The sequence below is a fragment of the Neofelis nebulosa genome, chromosome 3, assembly GCF_028018385.1.
Source record: "Neofelis nebulosa isolate mNeoNeb1 chromosome 3, mNeoNeb1.pri, whole genome shotgun sequence".
Lineage (NCBI taxonomy): Eukaryota > Metazoa > Chordata > Mammalia > Carnivora > Felidae > Neofelis > Neofelis nebulosa.
Window position 1 is genome coordinate 53,144,629 of NC_080784.1, and position 23,845 is coordinate 53,168,473.

Sequence of the window (23,845 nt, forward strand, 5' to 3'; positions counted from 1 at the left end):
TTTACCTGAGCATTTTGAATCTCTTATATACATTCAAAGGTAAAATAAATTTCACTAAGTAGTATCAACACAAAAAAGGCTTTTCTAGTAAGCCTTTGCTGGCTGCTGGTTTGTGGTCCTACTTGATATTTCTTGCTTTGTATACGTATTTGTTTTTGCTTTATATTTTAAAAACATGTTTTTAGTCACACTCAAGGATCCCCAGAAAGGTCACTTTACTGTTTGAGATTGTGAACTGAACAGATTTATCTTGCCATTCTCAAACTATTACTGGGAAAAAGTGTTTGCTTTTGATGGGGAGAGCACCATTAAAATGTAAACAGAAATGCCTACTGTAAGAACTTCAATCAATTAACTTTCAGATATATAATGCTTATAGTAAAAAGAGTTGGTAAAAAAATTTAAACTGAGACGTGTCTTCTATAGATCCAATGGACAACAAAGCAAAGGTTTCCCCTACCTGCTGTTTCTTGCCCATGGCAAGTGTTCAGCTCAGCCAGAAGCTGGTTAAAATCATCCTGATGAGCAATCCAGTTATCCTGAAAATATCCAAAAAATCAAATTAAGGTAAGCTTACAGTTTACTTGCACCAGTTGAGATAGATTTATTTTGGAATCAAGGAAATCTAGTGGTTAATGTGAAACTTTAAATGTTTTCATCAAAATATTATGACATAAATTTGAATGAAGAAATAATATAAATTTAAAATGTAATTTATCTGTGTCAGTATTAAAAATGGGCTTATTTGAAGCCTGAGTCCTGATTTCAAATGTGGATAACTTATCAACAGTCCACTTATAATCAAATAATCAACAGGCAACCTGCATGCTAAATATTAAAATAAAGCAAAATAAAATCATTACCTCATTATGGAAATATTATGTGGGTCAAAGGAAAAAAGCAGTGACAGAGTTCAGGGCTCTCTTTTGTGCTCATGTGAACTTAAAATACTTTGCCCAATTCTACATGCTTGCATTGACTCCCAATTTACAAAACCACACTGAGGAAGGAGTAAGAAAGACTCCAATTTCCCTCTGTCAGCACCTTCATGAAGTGGTGCTAATATGTTCACTGTAACAAAAATAACCTGACTTTAAAAGGGAATGGGCATCTCCGAAACAATCTAACCAGTGGGAAGCAAGTATCAATGCAGAAATTTGCCTTATACACACTTTTTTAAGAATGCTGAAGGTTAAGGCATGTTAAAAATAGGTTTACTGGGCAACGCTTCTCCTAAAAATTAAGTGTATCTATACATCTATCTTTTAACAACTACCTTCAAAACCAACCCCATATAAACTCTTTAGTGGTTTAAAATTTTAGCTGTTAGTCCGAAAAATTTTAGCTGCTCTAGTCTATCACTCAGCGCAATTACTATTTCTAGTCCATTACTCAGTATATCAAATAAATAATTTGGTGTAGTTCTCCAAAATAATAAGTAGTTCTCCAGATTTCCTATCAGATTCTGCTGGCTGTAAAAATTTAAGAATAAAGTTTTCAGCTCAGACACTATAGTAATACTGAATACTTATACACTTATATATACTTATACACTTAAAACATAGACACTATAGTAATACTGAAAATGAAAAGCACAATAGGCCATTAATTTTTAATTACAGTGTTATATTTTCAAAGCACCAGTATTTAAGGAGAAACGTGAATAAATTCAACTGCTATATACCAATAGTTGGAAACAGACAAAAGGGAGGCGCCTGGTTGGCTCAGTCAGTTAAACGTTCGACTTGGGCTCAAGTCATGATCTCACAGTTCGTGGGTTCGAGTCCGGCATGGGGCTCTGTGCTGACAGCTCACAGCCTGTAGCCTGCTTCGGACACTGTCTCTCCCTCTCTCTCTGCCCCTCTTCCGCCCACACTTGGTCTCTCTCAAAAATAAATAAATGTTAAAAAATGAAATTAAAAAATAGACAAAAGGACAGGAAAAGGTCACCACTTTCTTGCAGAAAAAACTTAATTTCTCTCCGAAGTTAAATGCCACTAACTTTTAATAGTATAAGCAAATATTAGAAAGAAGATAAAGATAAAAATTCCTTTCTATACTGAAATGAATATTTCTATAAAAAGAATATTTTTTTCAAAGTTTAGGAACAAAACTAATTCGGATCTTAGACATAATCAAGTAAAGAATCCCATAAGGACAACAAGGCAAGGTGAAGGCATGGTGTGTGACGAAAAGCCTGCTTAGTTATGGGCTCTTTAGTCAACCACAGCATGGAAGATACACACGTGCATAGTTAAAACCTCATCAATTTGATGAAATATGTGTATTTACAAAAAAAGCCAATCATGCAAGGAAAACCCCCAGCAAACACACTGTTGCTCACTTCATTATTGATTGTAGCTCCAAGTCCCAGGTGGTTATTTTTAACTTGAACTTTAATATGATCGGTGGCTCCTTGCTCCTGAGCCCCTAAACCCTGTGGAGGTCAAGCACAAAGAGAGTTAGTATTTTTATCAAGTATAAAGAGAGATCACATCTTTCTTCCTTCATCAACTATTCGACTAATTACGAAATATCCAGGAGTGAGGCACTATCCTTATCCTCAGAGAGGACACAGTCTAATGGATTCTTACAAAGTATGTCTGTAATACCAAGGATGCACTTACAATAATGAATGCTAACTCTTCAACCTGAGACCTATTTCACGGCCCATGTACACACTATGCAGAACATGCCTTTTTGTGATGCTCGAAATCAGAGTACTATTACCAAACTAATGGAATCCCATTGGAGATATTACAAATCTATGGCTCTCTCCATTACATTATTTTACAAAACAACACTGACAGAGTGGAGAAAGGAGACCCCAAGTCCCTGAATCAATCAATACTCATTTGTAAGGTGTCTCAGAGAGGCTGCTGTACTGAAGAAACTAAAAGGCAACCAGGGTGGCTCTAGGTGAGTGGACAGAGAGAAAATAAGATAAAATAAAGGGGCTAGACCTCACAGGACCCTAGAAATTACAGTAGACATTTGGATTTAATTTTTTAAAACGATGGGAAGCCACTGAACTTGTAAGCAAGGGAATGCCATGATCTAATTTCTGTATTTCAAAAGATATTCTGGCTATTGTTTGGCAAACGGCCCCGAGGAAGAAAAGGAGGGAGGGAAGCAGCTGAGAGGGCAGGCAGTGATGGTGTGTGGACCAGGATGGGGCCCCGGATAGAGAGGAATAATGACTGGCGATGCGAGAAGTGAGAGAGGTAGAGGAACCAAGCAAGACCATTTACAAAAATGGGGAAAACTTGAGACGGAAAAGACTGGAAGGTGGGTATCAAGAATTTTATAACAAAAATTATAAAGTTTGAGATGCTCACTCAAGTGGAAATGTCAAGCAGTCTGGTGAATTTACAAACCTGAAGCTCAGAGGACAGATCTGGACCAGATAATTCTCAGAATTTAGACCATTCAAAGTATGGTATGGAATCAAAGAGCTCACCTTTCAGAATACAGAAAAGGCCTGGGGCTGAGGAGCTCCAGAGCTCAAAAGGCTGGAGGAGGAAGAGCCAGCAACATACTTAGGAGTGGCCAATGCAGTAGAAGGAAAAACAGGGGAGAGAGCAGTACTGTGGAAGCCAAGACACAAGTATTGCCAAGAATAGTCCAGTATGTCCAATGCTGCTAAGGGATTAAGTAACGTGAGAATAAAAAAGGATCCACTGGATTGGGAACAAGATCATTAAAGGCCATCACAAGAACCATTTAAGTACAAAAGTATCACCAGAAACCCATTTCAACCAGGAATAAATAGTGTGAGGAAAATGGGGAAATGTATATTCTGAGCTATAAAGGGGAACAAAATATTACTCTTAGCAATATAAAAACACTGATGGTTAAGTATGATTCCAAGTGCAGCTAATTAAAAGGCACAATCTATAAAAGATGCTAATCACAGCAATTTAAATGATAAACGAAGAGAACTGACCTTTATGTTCAATTCTAATTTTATTGTTACAATTTAGTTATGTCTCCAAAATCACTTACTGATCAAAAACACAAATTTCTCCCAGTGTCCTAAGAAAGATGCATTCTCCTGATTTGCCTCTATGCCTGGCTCCAATTTCTTTTGCTCTTCTCCAACATACCTTTCCTTTAGACCACCCCATCTTCTCTAGCATCCTCTGGCCAAACTTGGAATCATCATTGCTCCAGGCAGTGTTTCTCGGATCCACGGCCCACTTCTGCTTCCGCCGACCTGCAAATGACAAAGTATCTCATCAGCAATTTATCTTTTAAACCTGGAAAACACTACACAAATACACACAAAACCTAATATGTACACACATATTTGCAAAAAATACGACAGACAATATGTTTTATTAGATACAGATATCACATTCAGCATTCAATGAAATATCATCAGATTGGATTACTTACCCTGGTTTTCCCAGTAACTACTATATTCTCAATATACAAACTGGCCTAAGATAAAAATAACAGTGTTCCCTCCAAATGTGACAAATAGACATACATGATATACCATCAGTTGGCCTTCCACACTCAGCTAAAGGCAGCAACTGTAAGCACTTGTCAACACCAGTGTCATCATCACCACCAGCAGCATCAGCCACTACAGCTTCCGGTGCCATACGTTATGTACCAAATGTTATCCATATATTGTATTCGATTTGCACAGTAACCCAATTAACCCAATGAGGATGGAAATTCTTACCTCCATTTTTCAGATGAGGAAATCTGAGGCTTAGAGAAAGAAATGTACCTAATGCCCCCAAACAAATATCAGAGCCTCTATACAAAGCAAGGGCCTACTGACATCAAAGCTTATATTCTTAATCCACAATATACAACAGTCATTATGATCTTGGGGAGAGTCAACTGTACCCTCCACACATGTGATCTACACATAGTTATGATGTCATCCCTTATTACTGAAATGCCCTAGAGACACATGACCCCTTCTCTGAACTTCCAAAATAAACTATCTGCTTCTTTTCTGGCATTGAATACACATTCTTCTGTATTATGACTACTAATATCCTTCTCTTATGTTTCCTATGAGACCATCATCTCCTTACAGCTTACATTTGTGTGCTATTCTTTTTCATGCTTCATTGCAAGAAGTAGAAAATGCTATGTCCACAGCAGGCACTCAGGAAATATGTGAATGAATGTATGAGTGAATTCAAAAGAAAGAAGGAAGAAAAAAGGAGACAAGAGGAAAGGAATGAAAGAAGGAAAGAACATAATTAAGGGAACTGCTTTGAATCTCTTCGTATTAAGTATTTTTTAATGCATACAAATAATTGACCATTGGGAACTCAAATTTATCAGTATAGTTTTATGGAAAATTGCTGCAGAGATATAGAACCTCAAAAAGTTCACAGAACAAGAACATGAAGCCCTAAAGTAAATTGTGGCCAATTGAGAAATTTGGAGGTCAAGTGTGCTTATTATTGACCTACTGCAGCAATCAAAGCACAGTATCTCACTATCAACAACAGCCTTATGCTTGGCAGTCTCTTAACTCCCTGCGTCCCCTCCTCCTTCAAGGAAGGCAGAGTGTCACATGCTGCACCTCATTTGGATGTGTCTAGAGTCCTGGAAGCTTGATTACCCTACATTCTACAAATGGACCTTGAGTTGAAGGTTCTAGAAGGGGAGCACAGCTACTAGTATACCCTTGACAGAAGAACAGTCCTCCTCTATTCCTTTTCTAAAGGGGAAGGTCGCCCTCTTCGACCTATTGTGCAGCTTTGGGAGGGACACACATAGAGCAGTGGGGAAGGGGACACCCACCCAACCAGCCAGGTCAGCCAAATCGACCCTGGCAATCAATGCGGTGACAGATGTCACAGCCAGATCGCCCTCACATCTTCACAACATAATTTAAAAATAATACAACCTCCAGTGAGGGGCTTACAGTATAACACATAAAATCAATAAAGGGACCCAAAACTACACACATCCAAACAAAAGTAAACTTTTTATAAGCATGCAGAAAAAGCAAAACAAGTTGGGCTCAAATCTACAGTTTTGCAAGAAAAGGGTGACCCCAAAATGTTAACCATGACTAAGTTACCAGTTTACCTATCTTAGTAAATACAGAGAATAACATTGCCTCTGCTAATGAACAACATACCAGATATGAGCCTTCTTAGCCATGTTCTCTTTGTAAGGCTGCTTACTGGTATGTGTCAGCGTTCATGTCTCTCCACAGCGGTGCCTGCCAGAGATTCTAACTGGGGCTTATATGAAAAAGACATTTCTGAGAATGAATGAACCCACCTTATCCAATAAGAACTCCAACACTTTATGTTACATACACATACACAGCAGACTGTAATAATGCTTATACAAAAGATCACCAAGGTCAGTTCCTCTTCCTTGCAGAAATGTCAGGTATCCTCAAATAAAGGGGTAGGGCAGGGTTTCCCCAGCAAGGATGTTAAATCAGGGGAGCTTCCCATTAAAATAAAATAGAGCAACATTGTGTGAAACAAAATTTAATAGTGTTCCATATTAGAGACTTTCCCAGAACATTTCATATGCAGATGTATAGATCCTCTAAGGGCAAAGCAGGCATGTTATGTTTCCCAAATTTATTTGATCCGAACCCTACTTCACTGGAAGGCTTTTTGGGCTCTAGTGCTGTAGAATTTCCAGGTTTGGGAAATCGTGGCAAGGAAAAGACTGTCACTGGTCTGTTCAGATTGGATCAACTTTTACATGTGCTTTGTTATTCTTATTCCACAATCATTCTGCGCTTAGATGTCAACTTTGTTAACCCTGTGTGCAGAAGAGAACATAGCAGGCCTCATTACTAACCTTCGAAAGGCTTGCTTACAAGGTTGGCACCTTGGCTGGGAACCTGGCTTTCAGGAGGGTTCCAAGCATTCTCGGAATTGGTGAGTGGCTCACTATGCCTAATTGTTAATACAAACAATATGGTTTATACTGAATACTTGGCTTTCCTTCTGGGAGTCTGGAGCACTGGGCCTCAGGGTTGAGTACCCTGAATCTGCAGAATCACTATTTAGGATGATGTGTTCTGCCATCCGCTAGCCGGACTCCTCCTATTTGGAGTTCTAACTTTAGATGGTTCCATCAAGGCATTTTGGGGGTAACCCCAATAAATAACCCTTTTCTTTTTTTTTCTGTTGAAGCAAAGTTTAATAGCATTTTTAATAGAGAAATTATAAAAATAATTTATAATCAAGTATATAAATCATTTTTTGCTATATTTTTTACCTAGGTAACATTAGAAAGGCCTTATTTAACTCTAGATTATATAACTATCCAACTATATTTTCCAACTATTTAATGCTTAAGTAGTTTTGTTGAGATATAATTCACAAACCATAAAATTCACCCATTTAAAGTGTAGTATTCATTGGTTTTTAGTATATTCATGGAGTAGTACCATCACCATTACCTACTTAAAGAATATTTTCATCACCCCAAAATAATTATATTTAAATATGATTAAATATAATTAATTTTGAATTAATTTTTATATACATGCTAAATAAGAGTACAACTTCATTCTTTTGCTTGTGAACATCCAGTTGCTTGAGCACCGTTCTTTGAAAAAACTATTCCTTCCCCATTGAATTGTCTTGGCACTCTTGAAAATCAATTGAGTATAAATATAACGGTTTATTTCTAGACTCTCAATTCTATTCACTTTCCAATTACTCCATGCCTAATACCACATGACTTATGCCAGGATTCAGCTTACTCTGAAAGATGTGTTGAGTCCCAAAAGCCAGGGACAGAAGTTTTGTCTTTTTTCTCTTTTTCAGAGGACACTTTTAGATATTCAAGAGCTCAAAATATACCATCCATGTACCATGTATTCCTATTAAAAAATTATTCAAGACATATTCAAAGTTAAAGAAACTGCAGTATAAAAATCTTAATGTGATGAGCACTAAAATCCATTAACTATAGTGTGATTTGACTATAAATATGACTAGAAGTGTCAAAAATTGTCTCGAAAAGGAAAGAATCTAAGAAAAGAGTAATCTTGATAAAAATCCAGGTCTAAAACTTCAAATGATATAAAGACTACGAAGTGAGATCAATAAATTAAATTCTTGTCTTACATGGGGGAAGTTTCGGTAAGCTAGATTTTTTGTCTTACACAAAGGAGACCCAATAAAATAACACTTGATAATTAAAGAAATAATAAATAAAAAATATATTTGAGAAACACAAAGAAAACTACTAGATTTTAAAAATAGGGTTGGGGCGCCTGGGTGGCGCAGTCGGTTAAGCGTCCGACTTCAGCCAGGTCACGATCTCGCGGTCTGTGAGTTCGAGCCCCGCGTCAGGCTCTGTCTGGGCTGATGGCTCGGAGCCTGGAGCCTGTTTCCGATTCTGCGTCTCCCTCTCTCTCTGCCCCTCCCCCGTTCATGCTCTGTCTCTCTCTGTCCCAAAAATAAATAAAAAACGTTGAAAAAAAAATAAAAAAATAAAAATAAAAATAGGGTAAGTGCCTATAGCAAAAATAAAACAAAATATAGTACACATGGCAAGGGAAAACAGGAAATAGCATGTGCTTAATGAATTGAAAATCTTCACTAATGTTAAGTGGGGGGAAAAACCAAAACTGTACCTACAGAATTAAGAATCACCCCAATTTTATAAACTAACAGAAAATAGAATTGCTAGGCTGTGAAATTATGAGTATGGGGCTTTTCTTTGCTTCTATTTTCTTACTTCTAAAATGAGAACATCAGTCCTAAATATCTAATCACAAAAGATGCCACAAACTATACTCAGCAAGTTATTTTAAAAGATAACACAAGGGGCGCCTGGGTGGCGCAGTCGGTTAAGCGTCCGACTTCAGCCAGGTCACGATCTCGCGGTCCATGAGTTCGAGCCCCGCGTCAGGCTCTGGGCTGATGGCTCAGAGCCTGGAGCCTGTTTCCGCTTCTGTGCCTCCCTCTCTCTCTGCCCCTCCCCCGTTCATGCTCTGTCTCTCTCTGTCCCAAAAAAAAAAAAAAATAAAAAAATAAAATAAATAAATAAATAAAAGATAACACAAAATATAATATTATGCCAAAGATTTGAAAATTTGGGGTGCCTGGGTGGCTCAATCAGTTAAGCATCTCACTTCAGCTCAGGTCGTGATCTCGCAGGTCTTGGGTTTGAGCACTGGGGTATGTGCTGACAGCTCAGAGCCTGAGCCTGCTGGGATTCTGTGTCTCCCTCTCTCTCTGGCCCTCCCCCACTCACAACTCTTGTCTCAAAAATAAATAAGCATAAAAAAAACCCAAAAGATTTGAAAATCTGGAGTCATGGTGGGGAGACAAGAACTCAAAATATTCCCTTGTAATCATGCAACTTGAATTACTGATGTCTACAGACAGCATTTCATGCATCTACAGCAAGCATTTCATACTTTGAAATATTTTCACATTCACCAATTCATTGATTTTTTTTTAAGCCAACCTAGTAATGAAGATAATAAAAGTAGTTTTTAATAGTCCCACAGAAACTGATCATGGAAAGAGACATAAATGAACAGCAGAGCCAGGGCCAACGTGCATGCTGTATTAAGCATACATCAGAAAATATTAAAACCAGAAAAGATCTTAGCAGCCCTAGTTTTACAAATGAACAAAAAGCCCACAGAGTCACAGTCCAGAACATATTCTTTTCTGTAAGTCCCTATTTAAAAACAATAGAAAACTGCTGGTCCTAGTGACAAAAAAGTTAAGATACGAGATAACTAGATCAAATTTGTCACTTTCTAGCTCAGTGACTCGGGGCAAATTATTTTCCTCTGCACCTCGATTTCATCCCCTGTAAAACTGGAACTCCCTGTAAAACTGTTTACGCAAGGATGCGTTTTGTGCTCCCATTCTTCCACCTTCTTAGATAAGAGGATGCTGATAACATTTATTTCACAGAATCCTATGTGGTTGCTGTAGGTCTGTTCAAGCGGTTTCTGTTCATTGCTCACTATACACTTCCAAAAAGTTATGGGCCATCTTTTCATGGCCAAAGCACGACTGCCATCTGGTGGCAGGAAACCTTAGCTACAGATACCGCTCAGAAGTCAAATAGCCTCTCCACAGGGAGGGAATTGATGAACTTCACAAAGTGGTAGTGTCAGAAGCAAACTGAAGCAGGACGCGGCGTTACAGCCAACACTCCTGTCACACAAGAATGTTAACATTTCCAACTAAGCCCAACTAAGCCAGTCTTACTTAGAATCACTCATTAGCCCTGCATCCCCTAAAAAAGGCTAACTTACTGCGTTTGACGCTTTTAACCCCTTTGCTTTTCTTTTTCTGGGTTCAATAAACCTTCGAGAACGGGATTTCACTGCCTGAAGAGATTCTGCTGGCCCAGCCGCCTCTTTTTAACCAGAAGAAGCTGAGGGTCGGGAAGTGAAAGACCAAGTCAGGGTTCCTACGATCGGCGTTCTGGCTCCCATTCGAGCCCACCGCGCGCGTGCCCAGATCTGAGCTTGAGGACAAAGTCCCACGTGGACACTGGCAGTCTCTTTCACTAACCGACCAGTAGCTAACCTGGGGAAGGCTGCGCCGGGAAATCTCTGCGGCAGGCAGGGCGAGCCGAACCGGGGTTACCCAGTCCCCTGGCATCCCCCGCCCCGCTGCGCGCCGGAGACCCGCACCCCGCACCACTTGGTCTGGCCGGGCGCGTCACCTGGAAACTTCACCCTCGCTCCCTCCACTCACGCTCAGCCAGCATTGACATGTCGAGAGCCTGTGACGCCACGAGCCTCCGGACCTGAGAGGTGGCGGCGACCAAGCAGCCGGCTCGCGAAGTTACAACCACCAGACTCGCAAACCAGGTGGACTGCAGCGGCCGAGGCGCGTGCTGGTGACGTCAGTGGGCCGCGACCGGCCCTCAACCACGTGGCGGCGAGTGGGCGGGACGCAGGCCTTATGGGGGAGGGGCGGGCCGGGAAGAGTATATTCCGGAAGGTGCGGGCTTGCGGACACCCAGGGGGAGAGGTCAGAGGTCTCCGGGTCTAAAGCAGGTGGAGGGGAGGGTGTGGGTTTATTCGCATGAGCAAGTTCCTGAACTAAATGATTGCCTATGTGTAAACGCTTCTAAAAGCGTCTGCCACAGAGCAAGCGCTCAATAGGGTTACCTGTGTCACCCTCAATATTAATAACTAAATGCCAAGAGTGGTGGTTTCTGGAAGTAAAACATGAACTCTGCCCTCCGCTCAGAATCTCCTGAGGAAAGAAACATGTAAACAATAGTTCTTAGGGCCGCCAGTAATATTAAAACGGTGTGTGTGAGGAGTTTGACAAACTCACCTGGAGGGGAGGACTTTGCAGTATGGTGTCCCACCTCTGCCCTCTGAGGTAGATAGGTAAGTAGACACACAACTACGAATCTATCCGTGGGATCCCAAGTTAATAAGATAACTAAATGTGACTAAAATGTTGTCTGTCTTTAACATGATGTCTTCAACAAGACTAATAGTTTTTTTCAATATATAATCCTCATAGAGATGTCATAGACGCAAGAAATGGTGGAGTTGAAACAAACCATGGAAACCATTAGTCTATCCTGCATTCGTCCAAATGCAGTCCCTTTTATAGGATTCCTTTTTTGGTCTCTGACTGAACATCTCCAGGAAAGGCAGCTCACCAAATCACAAGGCACAACCATTCCTTACTATTCACTGCCACACTCAACAATCCGAGTTCAGTTTTGACCTAGACCACACCAGCAGTGATGCAAACTTCTGTCTCAATGTTTCTGACCATGAAAGAGACAAAACTATCTTCCTGCAATCATATACCAACGTATGTGGTGCTTGAAAATGCTGACTTCCTGATCAATTCACTATTGTCCACTCTCATGTAACTACCTTCTATCTTCTCCTATCTTATCAAAGAGACCAGCTAATTATCCAAAGACTTGGGTGATCCTGCCTTTCTCATTTGGAGCAAGTCCAACCCCCTACTTTACTCCTGTTTTCTGCGTCACAACTTATGTGCTCCCTGACTTAGTTGTAAAAGTTACATTGATTTTGCCTCTCCTCTTTCCCCTCAGTTCCTGGGTATTCACTGCTAGCAGCAACTATTATTTTGTATTTATTTTTTCTAATGTTTATGAAACTAGGTAAGTTTACCTTGATGGTCTAGACCCCTAGTTAAAGGGAAACTTCATCTAGAACAGGAATCTAGTCCTTCATACAGCTTCTCTTGGCACCTAGGATGCTCTCTTTATGTTCTACTCATGAGGAGAAAGCCTTCTATCTATATAGTCACCTGAAATTTGCGGAGAGTCACATGTCCCTCCTCTCTGTCTGACAGTCTCCTTGCCAGAATTTCATTAGAACTCCCCTGGAGACTGATACACTTCAGTTAAAATTCACAAAACAGCCCCTACCATACTCAAACTATTCTGCTAGATGTCTATGTGCATACAGAGATGATTATGATAAAGGCCAAGTTCCAGAGTGCACGTTATAATGGGAAAAAACTATTGTTAAGTTTGGGCTTTAAAAAATGTATATAGAACCCTATTTGTATTTTTAAATTGTCAGTTGGGAGTGGATACTGTACTTTTAAAAACAAGGTGATTCAGGGGCACCTGGGTGGCTCATTCGGTTAAGCATCCAACTTCAGCTCAGATCATGATCTTGCAGTTCACAGTTCGAGCCCACGTCAGGCTCTGTGCTGACAGCTCAGAGCCTAGAGCCTGCTTTGGATTCTGTGTCTCCCTCTCTCTCTGCCCCTGCCCCACTCATGCGCGCACTCTCTCTCAAAAATAAATAAAAACATTAAAAAATTTAAAAATAAATAAAAATAAGACACATCAGTATAAGACATTCAGTCTTATTCTTCAGTCTCTTTCTTGGCAGACCCTCTCAGAGCAGTGCTTCTCAACCTTTAATGTGCATGTGAATCATCTGAGGATCTTATTAAAATGCAGTTTCTCATTCAGCAGGTCTGGGATAGGACCAGAAATTCTGCACTTCTAACAAGCTTCCAAGGATGTGGGTGCCAATGATCCACAGACCTTCCTTTGTGCAGCAGGCCATTAAACAACCAAAGGTATGAATGAATGCAGGGTTAAAATATACCTTTTTTTTTTTCTGTTCAAGAAAAGTACATTGCGAAGAATACCTTTAGGTAACAAATGCTTTCAATATACGAAAGAACTGAACCTAGAAGTTACTTGGGTAAATCATCTGACATAGTCCCCCACCTTCAGGCAAGCAAAGACCAATGTCAGAGATAGATGATTGCTACTTCTTTTCTTTAGCTCTGGCAAATCTCAGTCAACACCCTCCCACACACACACACACACACTCCACATACATACAATTACAAAAGCTAGTTACACATTCTGTACAATCACAAAAAGGAATTCTCATATGCTGTACTACATCTTTATATATCAGATGTATCACTAAAATTTTTATCTGTAAAAGAAATAGAACTGAATCTTGCCAGTTAAACTTAGCCCAGTCCTAAGAGGCACCAGGCTGATACAATGGAGGAAGAAAAAAGCAGTCAGAAAATATTACAGAGCCTAAATTCTGCTACTAGCTTGGAGTGTGATCTTGAGAAAGTCATCTTGAAATGACCTCTTTTTATAACACTGATCCAATCTATGAAAAAAGAATTATCACTGAGATTATTTCCATCTGAAAGACTTTCAGAAAATTACTTTAATCAGAAAAGCATAAGTCAGTGATATGAACATTAAAGGGACTATAATATCATAATATTTGAGATCTAGGATTCTTTTTTTTTTTTTTGATGTTTATTTATTTTTGAGAGAGACAGAGACAGAATGCGAGTGGGTTAGGGGCAGAGAGAGAGGGAGACACAGAATCGGAAGCAGGCTCCAGGCTCTGAACTGTCAGCACAGAGCCTGACGTGGGGCTTGAACTCAAGCCGTGAGATCATGACCTGAGCCGAAGTCAGACGCACAACCGACTGAGCCACCCAGGCGCCCCAGAGAGCTAGGATTCTGAAGCCACACTTTCTGGGTTCAAATCTTAGCTCTGTCACTTACTAGCTTTGGTAACCTGCTGTGTATCTTGGGCAGATTACTTTACCTCCCTATTCCTCTATTAAGAGAAATAATGAGATGATACATGTCAAGTGCTTAGAAAAGCACCTGACGCATAGGAAACACTCAATATAATACTCAATAAGGCACTATTATAATTTTAAAGGAAATAGAGGTTAGGATGATTATTTCAACAAATATTTATTGTTTCAGAGATTGTGCTTGGTGCTGGAATTACAAAAGTGAACAAAACAGTCATGACCCCTACCCTCATTGAGTTTGCAAAGAAGAGAGGCATTACCATAAATATAGAATTAGACCTAAAGGTAAATGTTGTGAAAGAGAAATACATGTGGCTAGGACAGAATATAAGAGGGGATTTAACTTAGGAAAATTAAAGAAAGCTTCCACAAGGAAGTAACAAATGAATTAAAACATGGACTATTCCAGGACTTGATGTGGCTAGAATTCAGAGCAAGGGAAAACAAGGCCACAAAATTGAATAAGGGGCCAGTTCTTACAAGGGATTGTGGGTCATAATAATGGTCTGGGTCTTTGTCTCAAGAGCTATGGGAAGCCACTGAAGAATTTTTAAGTAGGGGAGTAACACAAATTATAGCTTCTAAAAGTTCCCTATGGCTGTTGTATGGGCCGAACACATTGAAGGGAGAAAGGTATATATGGGAAGACTGATTTGGGAGTTGAGAGAGAGAAAGTTGTCAAGAATAATCTCAAAATTTCTACAACTGAAATGGTGGTATTTGGGAGTGAGGAATAAAATAACTCAGTTTTAGATATGAGATGATTGAGGTGTCTTTGAGTATGAACCTCATCAGTTAGACATAGGTGTCCAGAGCTCAGGGAACAGGTTGGGCTAGAGATAAAAATTGGGAATCATGCAAATGTAGATGTTAAAGGAAGCCATGGACCATAATGTGTGCACCCAGAAGGCACATGGAATGAGAATAGCAAAAGGCCAGGCTTTGAGGAAATCTAAATTTAATAGCCAGAAGAGAATAACAAGACTCCTAGGAGAGATAGAAGGAGCTGCTGTAGAGTTAAGAGGAAAAGCAGGAGGGAAATGTTTAAGATAACGATGAAGTGATCAGCAATGTTGAAAGCAGCAAGAGATCAAGTATGAATAATGATGATTTTTATGTAGCAGTGAACCAATTTCAATGCTTCTGAAAGTCTCCTTTGGGGACTAGGTGATTAAAAACATAAAAGAAGAGGAGATTTAAAGTTCTGCAAGCAAAAGAGAATCCTAAACAATCAAGGAATCTAAATTTCTTTTCCCCAATTTCCCCTCCACACACACTAAAAAGAGAACTACTGTTTGAAAGGGCACTTTGCTACACTGAGAGTAAGTGGCACTCTTGCACTATGCCTTAGCCAAGAGCCTGTCCATGAAATTAATAAACAAAAATAGTCTTCATCTATACAAGGCTTCTATGAGAAGAAAACACAAAGTGGGAATTGAAACATTTCAATGGATGAAAATCTACCCCTGTAAAAACAACCAAAACCAGAAGAAAAGTATAGATAATACCCCATATCAAATTAATTACTTGGTGATGTGGAGGAGAAAAAACAACTCTGAATTGGAAATTCAGACTCATAGGAACAAAAAACAGAAAGAAATCAAATGAGAGTTGATTGTACACAGGAAAGAAATGGAAGTAAAAAGGCACAACCGTATCAGAAGTGATGACAAGATTACAAGATGCCCAGAGGAAGCTATTCAATTAAAAGTTAATAAGAGATATTGAAGAAAGCTAAGAGAATGAAAATAAAATTTAAAAAGGAATTTAAAAACTGTCAGAAAGCTGTTGAAATGGAAGAGAGGCAAAGAAGATCCAACAGACATATATAAAATTGGAGTTCCTGAAGAAGAAAAAGAAAACAATGGAACAGAACTAACATTTACAACTATAGTCCATAAAACTTTCCAGAAATAAAAGAGGATCTGATTCTACATATTTAAAAAGTCCATCAAAAAAAAATTTTTTTTCAATAAGATGTCCATCAAATACCTGGGAAAACTAAGCCACAACAATCAACTCCAAGACATATCCTAGCAAAACTATTAGACTTTTTCAAAAAGAAAAATCTTGGGGCGCCTGGGTGGCTCAGTTGGTTGAGTGTTTGACTTCGGCTCAGGTCATGATCTCACGGTTCATGAGTTCAGGCCCTGCATCAGGCTCTGTGCTGACAGCTCAGAGCCTGGAGCCTGCTTCTGATTCTGTGTCTCCCTCTCTCTCTCTGCCCCCCTGCCCCACACACACTCTGTCTCTCTCTGCCTCTCAAAAATAAAACTAATAAAAAAATTTAAAAAAAAAGGAAAAATCTCTAAGCAAGGTAATAATAATAACATGTAAATAGTAAGTTAATTAATGAACATAATTAATTGCTTAAAATAATAAAGGCAAAAGATTAAGTCAACATAAGACCTCTCAATATCAACGTAGAAAGCAAGACAACCATGGAGCAGCTATTTTAAGACACTCAAGTAAAGAAAATATGAATCAAGAATTTTATATCCAGCCTAGGTATCCTTCAAGAGACAAATCTGTAGAAAACCAGTTTTAAACTTGCCACAACTCAGGGAATACTACACTCATGAACCTTTCTTGAGAAGTCTATTAAGGACAAGCTTCATCCTACCAGGAGATGACTGGGAAAACTTCGTGAAAAAGGATAGTAACACTAGATGTAATGTGTAAGTGATGAATCAGTAAATTCTATTCCTCAAATCATTATTACACTATATGTTAACTAACTTTAAATAAAAAAGAAAAAAGAAAAAGGATAGTAAGTACGTATATTCAATGACATAGTAATTGTATGTACCTATAGTAAATACTTACATGCAATTACATATATGTAATTGCAAACAGGTACTTTCCTTGGTGCATTGACCTTATATCACCTGAAAATCTTGGAAATGGGCTGTGAGTCCTATTTTAGATCATACCTTGGATGAAGAGAGAGGTTGTGGGATCAGGTGAAATAAACCAGAGGGAAAGTTTCTCACTTTAAGATGTTCTGAAGCCATTAGGGCCAGTTCATTCAAAACATTTTACACTTTTACTGTATGGTATGGAAATACCACAAATCTGAGTCAAAAAAACTTCTGTGGTTCCTGTAATACAAACTCATGGAGACTCTCCTAACTTTGGTCTGAATGTGCTGTTTATCCATCTTTTAGTTTCTGCATTGTGGTCTAAATGTTTTAAGTATGTCTGATTTTTGTCTGTGTGAACTGTGACAGGGGTAAAGTTGGGTAGGTTACTTCCTAAATGTTTTCCTCTCCTCTGTTTATTATATAACCTAGGTGTCATATTAATAATTCCATAATTTAGAGAGGGCTTTACTACTTTCAAAGTCTTTCACAAACATCTCATTTTGATTTTGATTTCAAGGATGCTAATGGAAAAATTTAATTTTAAGATCTCTGTTTATGCATTTGTGACACTGTTTGAGCTAAGCCAAGCCATCCGATCTTCCCTCACAACCTCCTTCCACTATCACCCACCCCAAGGAAAATTTGGATCAAGGGTGCTTAATGACAAGAGGAGGTATAAAATCCAGGCGTGAAAAATTACAGCTATTGCTTATCAAAAATTGAAGCAATAATCAAAAGTTAGGTGGCAACTAGTTTTAAGTGTCTGCCAATAAAATTGGGGGAATTGGGGACAGCATTAATACTGCAAAGCAGAGAATAACAAGGAAATTAGGTAGGTGGCAGATTATTGACATAACAACCTTTTTTTTTTTTTTTCTTTTTTGGAAACACACTATTCGTGCTTAGCACTTTAGTGCCTATGAAGATAAACAATGCAAAACCTGACCTTATGGAACTCTTATTCTAGGGAGGAAATGGATATATGCAAATTTAATTGTAACACAATGCAAATTGTGTTAAATATTTTAAAGTAGCAGAAAGTGGCTGTGGAAGCATTAGAAGGAAAGAAAAATTCCTCTTCCCAGGTCAGCATCACTTGGGAATTTGTTAGAAATGCGAATTCTCATGTCCACCCTAGACCTTCTGAAACAGAAACTCTAGGATGGGTCCCAGCCCTGTGTGTTTTAGTAAGCCCTGCCCGTAATGTTCATGCTGAAGTAGGGGAAACACTGATATCAGATACTCATGCCTGGTAATATGACTTCTAGGGGGTCTAGAAAGAAATATTGCCAATTTTATGCAAATATTTGTGTTTCAAAGTGTTTTTTGCAGCCTAAGTTGTGAGACAAAAAATTGAAAACAACCTAAATATCCAACAATAGGGGAATTATTAATCATTATAGTTATATGTCAATTAAAATGCCAGCCACATCTACCATCCTTGCTATGGGAAACTGCTCAGCCAAGAGACACAGCCCTCCAGGTTTCCTTTATAGAAGCCCCATCTCTACCCTATGAACCACTTTGCCTATTAGATGCCTGTTAGATGAGGCATGCGGTCACTCCCTGGAAGGCCAACACCCACTGGCATGAGGCCACCTTGAAAAGCTGGCCAGGCATGAGGTGATGATCAGCTGAAATGAGTCTTCCTCTTGGCAGTTTGAACCAGGAAGTAGAAAGAAGCAGCCAGGTAATAGAGATAGCTGTGTATAGTATGTTTTTTAAGGTTTTGTTTGTGATGATCTCACTGTGAAAGTAAGGAAAGGGCAGGAGAGGGAGAGAAGTTTCCGTGAGAGAAGACAATTCCACAGAACATGGTTATAATTATCTCTCCCTGGTAAAGGGAAGTAAAAGTAACACTGATGCCTGGCACCTGTTTTTTATTGTTTATTTTTTTATAGATTTAGAATAAAAGTAAAAATAAACCTACCCCATGACCCAGCAATTCCACTTCTAAGTATTACTCAGGAGAAATGAAAAACACAGTTTTACAAAAGCACTTGTACAAGAGTGTTCTTAGAGGCTTTATTCACGATAGTTAGAAACTAGAAGCATCCCTGGTGATCATCAGCTGGCAAATGATAAATAAACTGGCACATTCCTACCATGGCATCCTACTCAGCAGTGAGGAGAAACAAACTACTGAAGCACACAACATTTAATGGGGTTGGCAAACCATGGCCTATGGGCTGGCTACCTGTGTTTGTAAACAAAGTTTTTTATTGGAACAACCAACCCCATTTGTTTATCTAGTGTTGGGCTGTTTTCTGGCCACATCAGCATAATTGAGTAGTTTTGGGAGATTGTATGGCCCCAAAGGCTAAAATATTTCAACTTAGAAATATTAAGGGGACGCTTGGGTGGCTCAGTCAGTTAAGCATTAGACTCTTGATCTCAGTTCAGGTCCTGATCTCAAGGTTCGTGAGTTTGAGCCCTGCATCAGGCTCTGCACTGAAGGTGCAGAGCCTACTTGGGATTCTGTCTCTCCTTCTCTCTTCCCCTCCCCCCACTTTGTGTGTGTGTGTGTGTGTGTGTGTGTGTGTGTGTGTGTGTGTGCACACTCTCTTTCTCTCTCAAAATAAGTAAACTTTTAAAAATATATTAAGAAAAAGTTTGCTGTGCCCTGAATTAATCTCAAAAACATGATGCTCGGTGAAAGAAGTATATATTCTGTGATTCCATTTACATGAAATTCTGGAAAGGCAAAGGAAATCTAGGTGTAAAAAATCAGAACAGCTGTTGTCTCTGGGGACTGGGACACAAATTGACTGGGAAGGGGCACAAAGAAATTTTCTGGGGTGATGATGGTGTCATAGATTTTGATAATTATTTGGGTTACCCAGTTCAATGTGTTTTGTTTGTTTTTTTTTTTTTTTTTGAGCTCAGGGGTGCACTCTTAGGATTTTCACATTTTATTGTGTAGACATGGAAAAAATATTAGCAAACATTGAAATTTAGGTAACAACATTCATGCTGAGTTATTTAGGGGAATGTATTCTGATAGCTACAACTTACTCTGAAATGCACCAAACATAGGTGGGATTAATGGATGGAGAGAGGACAATTACGTGAATGTGTGATAGAGCAAGTAGAGTAAAATCTCGATGGATGTTCCTTATAACATTCTCCCAGCTTTACTTTATGCTTGAAATTTTTCATAATTGAATAAAAACAACACTGACAATGTTTAAGATAGGATTTTGAGGATGTTTTCATTTACATAAATACAAGGGCTCAAAGATAATATTGTACCAACCTCTAAATAAGATAGAGCAACAAATCCAATAGTAAACAGACTCTCACTCCTTTTACAGGGTTTTATGGAGAAATGACCAATGAAAAATAATTCTCTGCTTCTAATAGAGTAAACTTGCTTGATGGGGATAGCCCCGTTTTGATGGCTAAGAGCTGGAAGTTGAGCCCTGTGGTTATGAAGGAAGTTACTGTAATCTGTGTATCCTTTCTGTGCAGTTGATGCTCAAATATATACCCCAACATTTGACTTTTTCTTGGATGTGCAGGCAAATTTTGACTGAAGAAAGCTCACCCACATTGCCTCTGCTTTCAGCCATAGCTTCCTGAATGGAGGCAGTGAGAGAAATGTCCTACCTGTGCTCAGGTCCTGTCCTGGGACCACAACCAAGAGAATGAATGTCATTGTCATCTCTGTTCTCAATCCCTTAATGTAAAGTGTTCTCAGTTTGGTTGAAAGTCAGGTGGATGTTCATGGGTTTGAATGATCCAGGCCAGAAACCATTGTGTACAACAGAAGCAACAAGGTGATGTACAAAGAGAAGGAATACTGAGTTCATGGGGAGTGAGGCTTGTTAAGGTGGGGCATCGGAGGGAATATTTAAGGCTCTTGCCGACATGTGGAAGCTGTTCTGGTTCTGAGCAATTCTCATGCCTTCACTTCCTACAAGGTCCAATTACTTGTCTTTTGTTCTCCCTTGGCCAATTTAGCTGAGAACCCTCTTTCCTTATTACCTAGTGTTCTCCTTAGAATACACTTCCTATTTGAGGTAACCCAAATGAGTGTTGGTTCTTATCACCAAAAAAGAAAGAAAAGAAAGGAAAGAAAGAAAAGAAGGCAGGAAGGCAGAAAAGTTCTCAACCAAGTTAAGTTGTACCTATATTTGATCAGCCATAGTTAATGTGATTTCAGTAACTTAAAAAATATGTACCAAATAAAGGCCTAAAAGGTAATAATAACCTGAATCATTAAGATCATTTATTACTGGTAAGGTCATGGTTATTTTTTGATCTTCTTAATGCTTTTTAAGGTTTTCTCCTGATTATGGTTCATATGTTCCTGCTTCTTTACTTACCTACCTGATAACTTGTTATGCCATGACAAGAATTCTGTGTTATATTATTGGGTTTGGGAGGATTTATATTCCTTTAAATATTTCATTCTGGGATACAGTTAGGTTTTGGGGGGAATAATTTGATCTTTTCAAGACTTTCTTTCAAGCTTTGTTAGGTGGGAGGCTAATAGTCTTTTAGTTTAGATGTAATCTGGTCCCACAACTGAGGTAAGACAATCTTCTGAGGATTCTATTTAATGCTCCATGTGTTCAGAGTTCTTCCTGCTCAGGAAGTTATTCTTGGCCCTGCATAAGCTCTGGGGATTTTTTTCTGCCTGTTTCTCTTGGGCGGTTCTTTCCCTGTAGTTTCTGTACATGTGTCCCTTGCTCAGTGCTCACTGGAAGACTGGAGGGGACCCCTTTGATGGTATGTGGAGCCATCACTTGGTATAGCTCTGTTCTCTCCAATACACAGCCCTGTGGATTCTAGCTACTTTGATCTGTGTCTCCTCGGCTCAGGGAGACCCTCTGGGTTCTGTTTGGGGGCCCCATCCCCGTGTACAGCCTGGAAACTCTCTCCAGGCAGGACATAAGGGCAATCAGAGAGTTCACACCCTTTACATTCTATCTCTTGGGGAGCACAGTTCTTGACTGCCCACTGCTTAATGTCTGAAAACCAGTATTTTGTATCTTTCATCCAGTTTTGTGTTGTTCAAGATGGATGATAAATCCAGTCCCTGTTACTCTCTTGTGGCTGGAAGCAGAGATTCCTTATACTTTGTGAATGTTTCAAGTTTTATATAGTTTATATACTAGCTATGTAGACACCCCAAAACAAGTCTTTAAAAAGTAAAATTGTCCTATACAGTAACAAGCAAGTTAGAACCATGGAAGGTTTAAGCCAACAAACCCAATTTTATCTTCAAATAAATTTTTCACTAGTGAAAACACATGAACCTAAAATGGCATAAAGCAGAAATGAGATATCGTTTGCTCTGAATGACTTCTATTAAAAACAAAACAAGAACAAACAAACAAACAAAAAAACACTACCCACCACCACCACTGTCACCAAAACAAACTATAAACATCTCAGAGAGCATTCTGAATTTCCATAGAGCTGCATATTGTGGTGGTTGGAGCAGGGGAGCCTGGGAGCAGGCTGAGGGAAATAGCTTTGTTTTCTCACTTATTTAAAGCTAATTCTGCCTTGGAAGTTCACTGCTGGCCTCGGCTCCGCCCTTCCCCCCACCAACCTTGGGAGATATTTTGCCCAAGCAGAAATGACACAGCCCACGGAGTCTGTTCTTGTCAGTTATCAGGGGAGCTGTATCTATTATAAACTCTCTAAATGTGCCAATCTAGTGGCTGTTACCCAAAGCATGGAGGGCGCATCCCTCCCTGAAGGGTTTCTCCTGCAGTGCCTGCTGAAGCCTGCCTCAGACCGCAAGCTGAGAAGCACCTTCCCGCTCTCAGATCCAATACACTAGAAATGGGTGCTTGATATGATGTCTTCCTGAGATTTATCTACCCATTCCCTGGCCGGTGTGGAGGGAGGGGGGAGAGGAAGTATCCTATTTTGCTAGGCTATTCCCCCTGTAATCTACTTGAAACTCAACCTGGTTTCTGTTGCCTGTGCTTCTGAGTCTGGAGAATGTGTGAGTGATCCTTTTTTCCTTAAGTTGACATGCTCAGCTAATACCAACTCAGGGCCCTCATCTTCAAAGCCTCCTGTAATCGATTTTCTTGTCCTCTCTTGCAGTATTTGTATGTTATAGAAGCTCGCATAGGAAGACAAAACCTAGCCAAGAGCAGTGTGAAGGGAAGGCTCTCTATTGATACTGGTCCAGAAATGCCTTCTGGCTTCCTGGCGGCGGTTCCGGCATGAGATGCCTCCTCTGTTTATACTTCCTATCAAAATGTTAGGACTTCAAGCTTTAGACTTCACAAAATCTGTAAAGCTCAACGGTGGAAAATCACATCCAGAGATCAAATTCACAAAATCATGTCAAAAGAAAAAAAAATCCGATTTCCTCACTGCCTTACTTTTTTTTTTTATTGTCTTAGATTAGCCTTCTCTAGCCTTTGAGTGAGGTGGTGACACTTTAGTTTCGTATACCTTGAGGTGTTTTCAGGGCTGCAGGTGGTAGAGGGGAGGGTGATAGGGATGAGGTCAGGGAGATGCCTGCAAAGGGAATGAATAGACCCACAGGGTGGGAGTTGGGGTGATGAAAAAGGATGGTGTGGTGGCCAACTTAGTGGCTTGAGAGGGTTTCCAGACCTGAGCTGCTAGCTGAGGCCCCCAGTCCTGAGAGAGGGAAAGCATCCCATCAGGCAGGGACCGTGGCAATTTTGAATGGAGATTCTGGAATCACCTAAGGAAGTTTCCTAAGCCTTACTATTGCCTCTCCCTGGCCCCTTCTAGAATCTTTCTGGCTTCTGCTGCTCTCTAGGTAAGTAGTCCCCAGCCCATGGAGCTCTGCTGGTGTAGTCTGTCCTCACCATGATGATTTTCTTTGGTGCAGTAATTAACAGAGTGAGTTCCAAAGTTAGAGGGTTCAAATCTAGCTCTGACGACTGCAACTTATGTCCTTTCTCTGATCCTGCATCTGCTATCCCAGGGGTTGCT

The 23,845-nt window shown here is 39.6% G+C and overlaps 1 protein-coding gene and 1 long non-coding RNA gene across 7 annotated transcripts in view; one reads left to right on the forward strand and one right to left on the reverse strand.

The window, feature by feature from the left end:
• The window catches only part of PINX1 (PIN2 (TERF1) interacting telomerase inhibitor 1), an 88,869-nt gene extending 78,028 nt beyond the window's left edge, over nt 1–10,841 (reverse strand). For 2 of the 4 annotated variants that reach the window (XM_058720832.1, XM_058720833.1), the window contains exons 1-4: nt 10,695–10,841; nt 4,107–4,216; nt 2,345–2,437; nt 461–539 (exon numbers count right to left, since the gene is read on the reverse strand). In XM_058720832.1, coding sequence (XP_058576815.1) covers nt 461–539; nt 2,345–2,437; nt 4,107–4,216; nt 10,695–10,713 — 301 coding nt within the window. In that variant the 5' untranslated portion in view covers nt 10,714–10,841. Of the gene's footprint in view, nt 1–460; nt 540–2,344; nt 2,438–4,106; nt 4,217–6,121; nt 6,228–10,038; nt 10,146–10,694 lie in introns of all 4 variants that reach the window. The other 2 variants (XM_058720834.1, XM_058720835.1) reach the window with 2 other exon arrangements.
• Nucleotides 431–23,845, forward strand: part of LOC131506819 (uncharacterized) — a 55,435-nt gene continuing 32,020 nt past the window's right edge. Inside the window, exons 1-2 of one of the 3 annotated variants that reach the window (XR_009259162.1) lie at nt 431–567; nt 12,931–13,037. This is a non-coding gene — a long non-coding RNA (uncharacterized LOC131506819). Of the gene's footprint in view, nt 568–10,946; nt 11,342–12,927; nt 13,038–23,845 lie in introns of those variants that run through there. The other 2 variants (XR_009259160.1, XR_009259161.1) reach the window with 2 other exon arrangements.